Source organism: Marmota monax, unplaced genomic scaffold (assembly GCF_021218885.2).
Source record: "Marmota monax isolate L192 unplaced genomic scaffold, Marmota_monax_Labrador192_F-V1.1 WCK01_AAM20220418_F8-fsc00055, whole genome shotgun sequence".
NCBI lineage: Eukaryota > Metazoa > Chordata > Mammalia > Rodentia > Sciuridae > Marmota > Marmota monax.
In genome coordinates this window covers 7,678,248-7,690,766 of record NW_026695205.1, presented here as the reverse complement: position 1 = coordinate 7,690,766, position 12,519 = coordinate 7,678,248, and the positions used below count along the sequence as shown (strand labels likewise).

General features: G+C 46.2%; 1 protein-coding gene across 2 annotated transcripts in view; it reads left to right on the top strand.

Annotated features, from left to right (window-relative positions):
• Window positions 1–12,519, top strand: part of Prrx1 (paired related homeobox 1) — a 68,816-nt gene that overhangs the window by 51,654 nt on the left and 4,643 nt on the right. Inside the window, exons 3-4 of one of the 2 annotated variants that reach the window (XM_046430122.2) lie at window positions 4,024–4,205; window positions 7,821–7,892. In XM_046430122.2, the coding sequence (XP_046286078.1) occupies window positions 4,024–4,205; window positions 7,821–7,875 (237 nt within the window). In that variant the 3' untranslated portion in view covers window positions 7,876–7,892. The remainder of the gene's footprint in view (window positions 1–4,023; window positions 4,206–7,820; window positions 7,893–12,519) is intronic. The other variant, XM_046430120.2, reaches the window with a different exon arrangement.

Sequence of the window (12,519 nt, the reverse complement as noted above, 5' to 3'; positions counted from 1 at the left end):
CTGCTTTGTGCTCTTTGATCCCTAATCTCCACCTTAGTTCAATGATGTGGGCAGTCTTCTTTATCTTGCAGGTGAGGAAACGGAGGCAGAGAGAGGCTCAAGTCTTTTGCACAAAGTCGCATATCTAGGAGGTGGCTGAAAGAGGATCTGGATGCAGATACAGAGATCCAGAGTTATTTTTTTTTATACAGCAGACGTGAATCAATGAGTCCCCTGCTTAAATGCCTTTTCAAGGGGTGCTTTGCCGTCTCTGCTGACAGAGCTTCTTGTCTTCCACATTGCCAGGGGCAAGCTGCTGTTTGGATCAGGAGGGGGGTCAGGTCTCTCGTCTTCCTGAAGGGACTGATGTTTATATATCCGTGTTCAGTCTGACTCTCAGGGATTTCTTTCTGTAAAGGATAAACCTCTAGACAGATGGGGACTTGAGCCACCTCTAGGGTCTTGACTGGGGCAGTGCTGTGTCTGTCACAAGGCACAAGACACGGTAACAGATGCTTGCTGAGTCGATTGGAGGTCCTGGAGGTCCCTCCAGGTTCCAGAGAAAGTGTGAGAGTTTTTCCAAGGGGGATCAGGGACCTCACCTCAAAAGATCTGCTCCCTAAGAGACAGGAAAAAAAATGTCAGTGACAAAAGAGGAAAGTTCACCCTGGCATGGTGACACTCTCCTAGAGCGCAGGAGGCTAAGGCAGGAGGGCCGCAAATTTAAAGCCTTAAAAACTTAGCAAGACCCTGTCTCAAAAGAAAAAAAAAAGTGGTTAAGGATGTGGCTCAGTGGTTAAGTGCCCCTTGCTCACCTCTTTCCAGAGCAGCACTCCATGAAGGCCCCTAGGGAGTGAAGGGCAAGTGCTTCTCCCCAAGGGAAAGTTTTATAGAATCCATGTGGCTCCTGAGGATAGTGAGGAGGTGTGAGTGAGGTGTGTAGTAACTGGTGGCAGTTCTCAGGGATCAAGTGAGAGTGACCACAGGGACATGGTTCAGTCCAGCTCTGCCCACCCCACCGTCCTGTGATGAACTATGATGTCCCCTTTCCTGCCCCCTCTTTCCCTAGCTGCTCATCACACAGTGCTCTCCAGTCCCTTCTGCTGCCTCTCCATCCCTCTTATGCCCCAACCTCAGCCTGCAGTGGAGTCATGAAGAGGTTCAGGCCAGGAATCCACAGCTGCCATCAAGTCCCACGTTTGCTATGGTGCTCTGAATTTTACAGAAGGAAACCTGAATAATGCAATGGGAGGAATTAAAAAAAAATGTGGAAGTCATGTTTGGGTTGGGAGATCATCTTATCCCTGTCACAATGGGCAATGCATGCAATATACACATTACGTATTATCTGTGGATATTGACTCATATGATAAACAGAGGATGAGGTAAATGTGGATAGATGGACAGATATGGTGGAGCTATTTTTTCTTCCTCCTTTCCCACCTGCTACTTCCTAGTAACTTTCAGGGCTGTGAACATTCCCTAAGGGGAGGACAGAACTGTCCCTCCAGGATCATTCTAACTCCCTGGAGTTCAGCCCTTTCCCTGTTGGAGCCCGCCCTGACTCCAGGCGTCTTCATATTTAGGGCATTTATCATAACATCATGTGTGCTACACTGAGCTGTCTGTGGCCAGCTTCTTCCACTAGACGGTGGAGTCCTCTTGAGTGGAGGTCACGTTTTAGTCATCTTTGTAAAATTTGTGGGTTTTGGTTTTCATTTTTCTTTTCCTTCCCATTTTTTTCCCTGAAACACTTATGGGGCACCAATTATACCATTGGACCTGCTTTTGGTTTGCTGGGTGAAGGAGACCCTGGCCTTTTCCCTGAAGGTGCTCTGTTCTGGGGCTGAGAAGACCCGAGGTGTGATCATAGTCTCGATGCTGTAAGGTGACTCCTGCACTAAAGGAGTGTACAGGAGTCAGCCATGGACCAGAGGCCATGGGGAAAGGGAGGGAATGTTCACTGACTAAGCACCCCCTCTGGGCCACTCTCATCATCCTGGAAGCAGGAACATTACAGCCAAGGAGCAGAGAAATTAAATAACTCTCCACGGTAAATCTTGAACATAGTGTAGTCAGCATTGTTATTCATTTCTGTTGGACCTTAAAAGTCATCTTCCTTCCACTACAACTCTTCAGATGTTAAAGTTGAGTCTTAAAAAATATATGGGCTTTAGCAGCTGGAAGGAGAAGCATGTTGCGGGCAGAGGGGTGTCTGCTGTGATGACGGGGGGGGGGGGTAGAGAGCTGCTGGACCCATGCTGGAGTTAGATGGTGTGGCTTTGGGTGGACAAAGAACTAATTCCCGAACGGGCTTTGGATCTATGGCAAGGTTGTCATTTTATTCTGTCACGGGAGGCCAGTGGATGTTATCAATCAGGGCAAAGATACAGTTATATTGAATTTTAAATTGATAACTGTAATAGCAACAGGGAGAGAAGAAACAGAAGAGCCAGGTCCTGGAAGTCAGAGAAGGGATGTTCAAACCTTTGTGGATTCCCACTGTGGCCCCCTGTGTTACCTGACTCTGGGGCAACAGTCCCATGATGCTTGGGGTGCATGTTGCCCAGAGCTGTGCAGCTGCCTCTCCGTGTGCTGAATCCCTCCCCAACGCCTCGCCAGTGTTTCTATAATTGCACCTAGATTATTTATTTTGTGGTTTTCCATGCATACTCCTCTTCCTCTGTAGACTGTGAGCTGCTCGAGAGCAGAGAGCACGCCTTGCTCGCCCCTTTCCAGAGCAGCACCTACGAAGGCTCCCTAGTGAGTGAAGGAGCAAGTGCAGTTCATTGCCTGGAAGGTCTGGGCAGCATGAGGTGGACATCCTTGACCTAACTCAGCCATCGGGCTGGGGCTGCAGCTCTGGGGGAAGAGCACCTGTCTTACATATGCAAGGCCCTGGGTTCCATCCCTCACTGCAAACAAGAAACAACAAGCAAAAGCAAACACCCTCACCCACCCAAACACAACAAAACAGAAAAAAAAGGACCTTAGCTATTTATTGTTTGTGTGAACTTCAATAGCTTAAGCTCATTGAACCTGTTTCCTTAACTTGAAAATAGAAATAACAGAACATTATTTGGAATTGTCATGTATGTAATGTGCCCCTCCATGTTCCCAGTCCTGGCAGTGCTTAATGCACAAGTTTATTATGCAGTAATAATCCTCAAACCCTACAGATAAACGTAGTCCAGCCAGCTTCTGATGTGTAGCATCCGCATTTCCTTCCAGAACCTCAAGAGACCTCCTTGCCTGTGTTTGGTATGTCAGAAGTGCTGGGATGTTAGTAACTAATGATTGACAGCAGCCAGGGTACAAGCCCCCGGCTCCCTGGCCCCTGCAGGGGGATGACAGAATGTGTGCCACGGTGGCCGGAGTCCACAGGGGCTTGGCGACGCTCTCTGCAGTGCTTGCTCCTGCCTCTCACTCCCCAGTGGAGTTCCTTACACCTTGAAAACAAACCATTTGCTTCTTCAATCCTCGTCAGAGTGTTTGGAGAAATAGATACTTTGCTTTAAACACCTAGTAATGTGAAAGGAGATGACATTTTCACATTTTGAAGAATTTTGAAAAAGTTTTTAGTGAAGTCATTGTATCCGTGGCGGAGGTCTAACGAGATTTTTCCTCTTTTTCTTGATTACAATTATGATAGGAATGATGCCCACATTCTGCTGTGTGATGAGTCAGTCACAGAGCCTGTCTCAGGAGTCCAGATTACTGGAAGAACCTCGTGTGTGTGTGTGTGTGTGTGTGTGTGTGTGTGCACGTGCGCATGCGTGCTGGGGACAGAGCCCAGGGCTACATGCATGCTAAGCCCACACTCTACCAGGAGCTGCACCCCAGCCCCACCAGCCCGTAGTCCTAACCCTTGAGAGCCGTAGGCAGGCCCCGCCAGGGGAGGACTGGGGCATGTTCTTTCCTGAGAGGAATCCAGACCCATGCTGCATCTTCTTTGGGAAGGCTTCACACCGTGCGTTCACATGATCTCTTCCTTGTGTCTCCTCCCCCTCCTCACGCCCTTCTCTCCTCCCAACCCTCTGCCAGGTGTGGTTTCAGAACAGAAGAGCCAAGTTCCGCAGGAACGAGAGAGCCATGCTGGCCAACAAAAATGCTTCCCTCCTCAAATCCTACTCAGGAGACGTGAGTGCCGTGGAGCAGCCCATCGTCCCTCGTCCTGCCCCGAGACCCACCGACTATCTCTCCTGGGGGACAGCATCCCCATACAGGTGAATGACTCACCCACCCTCCCTTGCTCCACCTCCACACGCTCCTCAGCCATCCGTCATGCTCAAAGCTGCGTGTGCTGACATTTCTTACCGGGTTACCCTCTTCAGAGACACTCAACTTGCTGACATCCCCAGAGTTTCACAGGACATTACTAGTTGCCCCAGGAGCAGGGTTTGGGGCAGAAGAGAGAGAGGGGCAGGCCCTCAGCAATCTCCTCTTGGACTCAGGAACTCTTGCAAAGGTTTCAAAGATGGGGAAGAATCTAAAAGAAAAGACCGATATTAAGCCGTGCTCACTGTCCCTTTTTGCAGCCGTTCTGGAACAGAACTACCCCATTTCTAAACTTCAGATAGGGCTATTTCATTATGCTCAAGTAGGGAGTCAACATGTGAGGCTTCACAGTGAAACTGATCTTGAATTAAAAGAAAAGAAAGAAAGGAGGGAGGAAGGGAAGAAGGGAGATGGGAAGGAGGGAGGGAGGAGACAGCGACACCCACACAAGGAAAGGAGAGCTAAGCTCATTCCCATCACTTTGGAGACTCAGTCCTCACCAGTTAGTAGGGGAAATTTCTTAGGATCCCAGACGCTTTCCTATTCTGTCGCCAATTCTGACCTACTTATCTGGAGATTTCTTTGGGGGTCAGTTGTGTGTGTGTGTGTGTGTGTGTGTGTGTGAGAGAGAGAGAGAGAGAGGGTACGCGCACTTGTGCATGTGCACATGTGTGTATGTTTTGCATAAAAAAGATTGTATAATTTACACTAAACTTTTATATTAAAAAGGTGACATTTTTTGAAGAAGCAAGTGGCAGAGTGCTGTTTCCACCTCATTGAGACTTTGAACCTCAGTTCATTGTGCTGTTCAGAACACACTGCTGATGGCAGAAGGCAAACTGAGACACTGTGCTCAGCACCCTATGGCCAGTCCAGGGTGCCTGTCTTTAAACCTAGACCTGAGCGTTCTAAGAAACCAGGTCAAGGCTGCATGTTCTCTTCTGCTGATTTCAATGGAAGAAGTATTCGCAAATTCACTTATTGTGCTTTTTTTAAAAATCTTTTTATTGTCAAGTTCATTATGGGCTTAAGGACAAGCTTAAGACTAACAGAGTATGTCCTGGCAGAAACCTAGCCCCTGAAGTGAAAAGCCACATTCATGAAATGCACATGCTTTCCAAATTTATAGCTCTAATTCAAGCCCAGAGCCTCACCTAAATGTTCTTTCTATACCAAATCAGTTCTTGAGAGAAACACCATAAGTGCATTTGGGAATGTCTTTTATATTCCTTGTTGTAAAATTAAGCTGAATTAATTCTGGTCTTCGTACATGGAGACCCCGCGTTTAGGAAGTCCTATTCTTGGACCCCATTACTCTCAGCCTTGCTGATTTTGAAAGATCAATTATATCTGTGTGTCCTATTTAAAATGTAGACCCTTCTTCTGTAGGATTTACTAAAAATACATTTGAGGACCATTGTGACATCACATATTCTTTAATATCTCTTTTATGAGTACTGGTAGTCCACAGACTCCCTAAATAGCCTGTGGGATGGTCTAGTTCAAAGCCTGAGGCCTCAAGATCTTGGGTGTGAATCTGGTGGTAACTGGGAAGCATTGCTTCTCCTTTCTGCCTGCGTCCTCCTTAGGGTCCTTGCCAGGGAGAAGCTGAGCGCAGACCCCTGCTCGTGGGGACGAAGTCCTCTGGAACTAGTGTCGGGTTAGACACTGGCCACAGCAGAAGCCAAGCCTCAGTGCCCACACCACCGGAATTTTGTAGATGATCATCAAACTGAAGCTATTAACGTGGCAAGTCATGTGTGCCTGTTTTGGAAAAATTCTATTTTAGCTAAAAAGATGATGAAGAAAATCTAGAGGTGTTTTCAAAAGACCATACTTGTATCATCTTGATATAGCTAGTTTGTTCATTTCTGCAATTAGAGCTCAATATTTTATATAGTGTAGGCTTAGTGTACATATTATTTTGTATTCTGCTCTTTTCACTTAAGATCATATAACCTACTACTTCTTACTCATTTCATCATGTGCTTTTATATCACTTCTCCCTTAGATACAAGAGTTTGTAAAAATTAAAACAGTATTATAGAACCTGATAGTTCATATTCTGTATGAAGAATAAATTAATCTCCAAATTTAAGTAGAAAAGTGATGGTTTAATGCAGTAAATTAATATGGTTTTTTTGCCCTAATGTTGTCTGAAGTGTTTATAGTTTGTTTAATTTTTAAAAGCGGCCAAACCCATTTTGCTACCTGGAGGTCTTCTTGCTGTTTAGAATCAAATATGTCATGATTTCACAGTTCAAATCTTGCTAGGAAACATGACTGTTGTTAAAGAAATACAGAAGAAAAACAAGTGATGAAAAGCCGAGGAATCAATAGACATTTTGTGTTATGGAAAATTCACTCGCTATTTCTTTTGGTCCTTATGTCAAGTTAGTGACATTCATTAAAAAGCATTTGTCTTGGTTAATCTTTGGGACACTCCTGTGTGATAACTCTGTCCTTGCTCCAGTTCCAAAGAAGAGGAGGCTGAACACTTGCCCAAGTTTAAGTCTTCAGGAAACAGTGAGAACCCGTGCTTGTGGTCCCTGTTTCTGTCCCACACCTTAGGACACCTGACTATTCTCATTCAAATTGAACCTGCACTGTATTGGATGCAGCAAATTGAACTGTTGAAACCATTGTTTTGAGGCAAGGTCTGTCTCAGATGGGTGTATGGGCACTCCACGGGATAAGCCCTGTGGCTTGCTCCTGCAACCTGGGGACTATGAGCAGACAGTTTTGCCAGAGAGCAGCTGGCTGACTTCCAGGGCTCTTCCCTGAGAGGAGAGAAGGAAGCCAAGGCACAGAACACTTACTCTCTAACGCTCAGAACTCTGGACTGGGGAAGAGCCAATGAGTCTTTTTCCTGGCTGTCATTTGCAGTCAGACTGGTGGCTGTATACCTTGTCATCCAAACTGGGACACTTTTGAAAGTGAAAGGGAACTGGTATTGATAATTTCCGTAGGATGGCGGGCATAAACTGGGCTTGTCCGTGGCAAACTGAGACACATGGTTTACTCCAAGGCATGTCATGGACTTGTTCGTTCCTTGAGCGTTTTACAGGAGATGACAGGCAGGACTTGAGTCACCAGAGGAAGCAAAGCATTCGCGAACATGGATGCCTCTTTCTGGCAGGTGTCTTCTTTATTTCCCTGGGGTCAGCTGAAGGAATCTTTCTGGAACACATACCCACCGCTTAGCTCAGGACAGTTATGAGAACGACCCCACGCACAGGCCCTGCGGCTGCGAGGACTCGCTGGTAGAGCGCTTTGCCTCTTGGGTAGCAGTGACCAGCCAGCTCTTGGACTGCCGAATGTTTTTTGAGATGAAATAGCTAAGACACCCTTCCCCAGAGACCTCAGTTCCTGTGAGAGCAGAGAGCTGGCCCGGCTCTGCAGCCCTGGCCCAGAGTGCTGCTTGCGGAGGGAGGGCTAGACGAAAGCACCAGGGCAGAGCTCCCTCCCCTTCCTCATCCCCGTCACTTGGTGGTGGTCCTGGTGCGGCCTGACATCTGCTGAACACCTTGGCTCATTTCTCGCTTTCACACTTTCAAACATAGATCCTCGTCCCTCCCAAGATGTTGTTTACACGAGGGGCTTCATAACGGATTCTAACGGAAGACACTGAAAAGGTAACTTGTCAGAGGGGGAAGAGGGTGGCTGCTGGGGGTAGGGCTGAAGGGGAAGCTAAGTGTGTTTAAGAAAGTGGGGGTTCAACTCCTGGAGATGTGAGCGGTGAGGTCCTACAGCGGGGACTGTGGTGAGCATCAGAGCTACCGGAGAACCTGTCCTCAAACCTAAGGGTGGCGTGAGTTGAGAGCACCACTCCTCACATGTGGCTATGCCTGGGACTCGCCTGGGACCCCGTACCTGGAGACTGGGGTCCACTAAGCCTAGGGTGGGCCTGAGATTCTGCATCTGCAAGTTGTTCCACTCCAAGATGATGGAAGTGCTGTCCACACACAGGACAGGCCTTACAGAGTGAGGCGTCAGGTGACTGACTGTAGGGTATGCCCCAGCAGTCAGAAGAACTAAGTTCTCATCCTGGCTCCTGGCAGATCATTGACTTCTCATGTAAGCTTGTATCAAAACTGATCCACTAGCTTCCCTATTGCATACGAAAAAGAAATATCAAAAAAAAAATCTGTACAATAGAAAGATGCAAAGCATCCGCATGCCAATATTTGCATATTTGTGTATCAGACATTTCTAGAAAGAAAAGGGAAAGCTTGCAGAAATATGACTAAACATGTAGTACACCCTGAAGACTGGCTGATGAAATGTGGTCCAGGCGTGTCCAACTTGTAAGAGCTAAGTATACACCAAAAAGCAACCTCTGAATTTCAAAAACAGAAGTTGCAAGTGATTGTTAAGTTCTCATAAGAACGTTTCCAACAGGATGTAAGGGCTGTCACTTCCATAGTAAGTTTCCCGAGGAAAACCAGTATTGAATTTTCTTAGATGGAGCCTCCACTGTTCTTGTACTGCAAAGAACGCACCAAAGAGGCGGCCTCTGCCCTCTAGACCACAGAGCCTGGGAAACTGAAGGCTCTGCAGCCTTTGAAAAGCTAAGTCCCCGCAGAGGAAACCTAGATTCCCAGGAAGACCCACAGACTTCTTAGGCTGACAGATTTGTCTTTGGAGTAAAAATTTAAACAGCTTGTCATCGTTTGTTCTTTGTTCAGCTAGAAGGCCACGTTAAAGTTGAAAACATAGTCAAGTGCTATTGTTTCCCAAGCCATCCTCAACTGTTTTGTGATTTGTAGGGTTTACACTACGGGTGGCGAGAAAGCAGAGGGAAAGATGTCCCTGAGTCTCCTGGCTTTGAGATCGTGCCATGAGTGGGCTGCTGGGGGCCTCCTGGGTGTCTGGCAGTTAGTTCAGCACATTTTCCCTCACTACAGCCTTTCGGAGCAGTTCGATGGATCATGAATGATCCGTCCCCAGTGAAAACCGTCCTTCAACCCTGAGGGCGGGGCTGGCATTGTGCTGCCTGTAGCTGGGCCACATCTGCTAGAAATCTCCAAATAAGGAGATGGAAACATTCCAAGCCCACTTCAACGTGTCAGCTCTGTGGAAGTCCCAGCACCCCCTATTGAGTCAACAGACGGGAATCAGCCCTTCTTTTCCATCTCCAGTGTTTCCATGCACGTTATTCCAGTGAAGTCCTTTCTTGGTCACAAATACAGAGACCTTTACTAGAACTTAAGTAGAAATGGGCTTTAGCTAAACCCTATAAAGTCAGGGCCAGGAATCAGCTCGAATTGCACTCTGCCTTACTCAGAAGGTAAGCCCCGCTGGTAGGAAGCTGGCTCTCTGTTGTCTTATGCTTAACCTACGATAGACATCAGTTTCAGTCTTACCTGTTGACCCCAGGAGTTTTGATAGGAAGGAATGGTCATTTCACGTACTCTGAATGGCCTCATAAATTGGTTGAAAGCAGCTAATTGCCCTGACAGCTCTCTCTCTTGCAAGATGATGTTTCAGTGTTCTTTCTTCTCCTGAAGCAGAGCCTTAGGAGTTTCCATGACATACGACAGGTGGTCACCAACAGTGTCTCAGATTGGCAGCCATGCAAGGCTCTCTTGCATCTGCTCTCCCTTTAGGAAGCAAGTCCTCTCCCTTGGCTACTGCCATGCTTAACGTGCATCTAGGCTGCTCCTTGAACACCCACTCAGCAATTCGTCTTTTCTGACCTGTGACAAGTTGTGTCCATCACTGGTATGTTGAAGAACCACCCACTGTCTGCCTGTAAAGCACATATGGAATTGTAAGCCTAGACCCAGTGGAACTACTATAGGGAAGAGAGGCAATTCCTCAATACGTGTGCAAAATAACACTGTGGTCTCTATTTGAAGGATGATACATTCTAAACATCAGTTAAGAGGCTGGGATGAAGGTGACCTCTCTTCTTTTATCCTACCAATCCTATCCAGATTGGTTTCTTCGACATTTACAATTTTTCTAAAAATTACAAGTGAAATGTTATCCCTTCTGAAGCTTCGAGGGAATCACAAAACCCATTCATTAATATAAACAGCTTTGTTCTCCTCACACCCCACTAATGGGAGGATTCCTATACAGACTCGCCCCTACTGTGGTGTTCCTATGATGGCACCACCATACCACTGGGCAGGCCACTGTTCTCTACTACAGAAGCGCAGGCTGCATCATTCAAGAGACAAAGTCTTGGGAGCATCCTGTGCAATACATGATCCTAATTCCCTACTAATTCATCTTTGAGTAAAAAAGTGGGTCAACATTCCTCTGAGTTTGGATTTTGTAGTCTGGCCTGCATTAGAGAGAAAAACTCAGTATTTCTAAGAAACGTGCTACCTTTTAAGTCCCAGACCAGAATCCCTAATGACACAGGTAGTAGATTGTGGAGTAATGAGCAAAACTGGCACAGAGTAGACAAAACTTCAGTCACTGCTACTGCAGACATTTCTGGAAAACAGTGGAAACAACTCCAGTAAACTACCGTAATCTCCCAAGGTCGCAGTTTGCTTTGTCTGCCAAGAAATAGAAAGGGTGAATTGCTGTTAAGTAGGACTTTGCTTGTCTAGACTCTCAAAGAACGGAAAACACATCTCCAGAATTCGGCCAAGTCCTCCATGGCTGTCTGCACTTTGCCACCAGAGCTCATCTCCATGTTCTGTCATAAAGTTTTACCATGTGTGCTCAGAGGCCATTCAATTCCACCCTCAGTACTTTCCAAATGATGCAGATACCCTGTGAGTCCAGCTTCTCCCTGTGTATTTAAAATGGCACCTTCTATGTATAATCTTCAGTGCTTTATTCTCTCATACTCCTGGTTGGGAAAGGCTAATTTGGCTGATTTTATAATAATCCATGATTTAGATATATTTCCCAAATCCACTCATCTCTTCGGTCTTTGGTGTGTCCGAGAAATTCCTTGACAATGGGTTTTATGGATTTGCATATATTTCTGGCAGAATCTTGAGTGGAAACATGTAATCAGTCTAGAAGCTAAATGATGATATGTGTATGAGTTTTGAAAATAAATGGCATTTCTTGGTGCATTGTTAAAAAAAAAAAAAAACCTTTCCCTATCTTAATGGGTTATTCTGGTCATTTGTTTCACTCCTAATTAATCCCACTTTAACTGGAGACTCTTCTGCCCGTGCCCTTTGGTGGAGAGTGGGGAAGTGATAGTCTGTCTCAACTGTATGAATATTGGTTTAGTTTTACTGTGAGAAGATATTTTTGTGTATCCCAGAATATGCAGTGACCATCCCCTTTTGCCATGTCCTTCTGACTTCGTTTTTTCCATTAGGAGAGCGAAATTTACAGCAAGGATGACTTCTAAAGAGTGAAAGCACATTGGTCAGATTAGTTTTTAAGAAATCATCACTCATAGCAGGATGACAGAAACCAGTGATAGTGATCAGGAATCGGTTAAATTGTAGCCCATCTGCATACATCTCACTCGTCTCTTCACTAAATAGTTTACTGAGTGCTTAGTGTGTATGAGGGGCTGGTCAGCTCTACCAAAGGATCCAGTTGTGAACCGGCAGAGGTGGTGTCTGGTTCGTGGAGCTTACAGCTGAGAACAGTGATAGATGATGGAGAATTTAATTAAGTGGGGCTGGGGCAGTGCCACAGTGGTAGAGCACTTGCCTTGCCCACATGAGGCATTGGGTTCGATCTTCAGGACCACATAAAAATAAATAAAGATATTGTGTCCATCTACAACTAAAATAATATTTTTTTAAAAAAATTAAATGAAGTGATAAAAGCAGAGTGTAGGGTGCTATAGGAGGACCTGCCTTGAAGTAGCAGGGAGAGCATCACGCAGGGGCACTGGGTAAGAATGAGCGGGCAAAATGAGGAAAGGCAGCAGGCCTGGTGGCACACACCTGTGATCCCAGCAGCTCCCGAGGCCGAGGCAGGAGGTTCGCATGTTCAAAGCCAGCCTCAGCAACTTAGCAAGAACCTGTCTCAAAATGAAAAATAAAAGGGCTGGCATGTGGCTCAATGATTTAGTGCCCCTGGATTCAACCCCCAGTACCAAAAAGAAAAGAAAAGAAAAGAAAGAAAGAAAAGAGAAGGAGGAGGAAGTGAGGGAGGCAAGACTCTGTAACCCTTCTGAGTCTTCTGTCTGTCGTGCACACACACACAGTCTCTGTCACACACACACACACACACACACACACACACACTTGCTCACACGCTTTATACCCGTGCGGCAAGCTGAAGATTTGTATTTCTGGAGAGAGGGAGTGATCCGTAACCTTC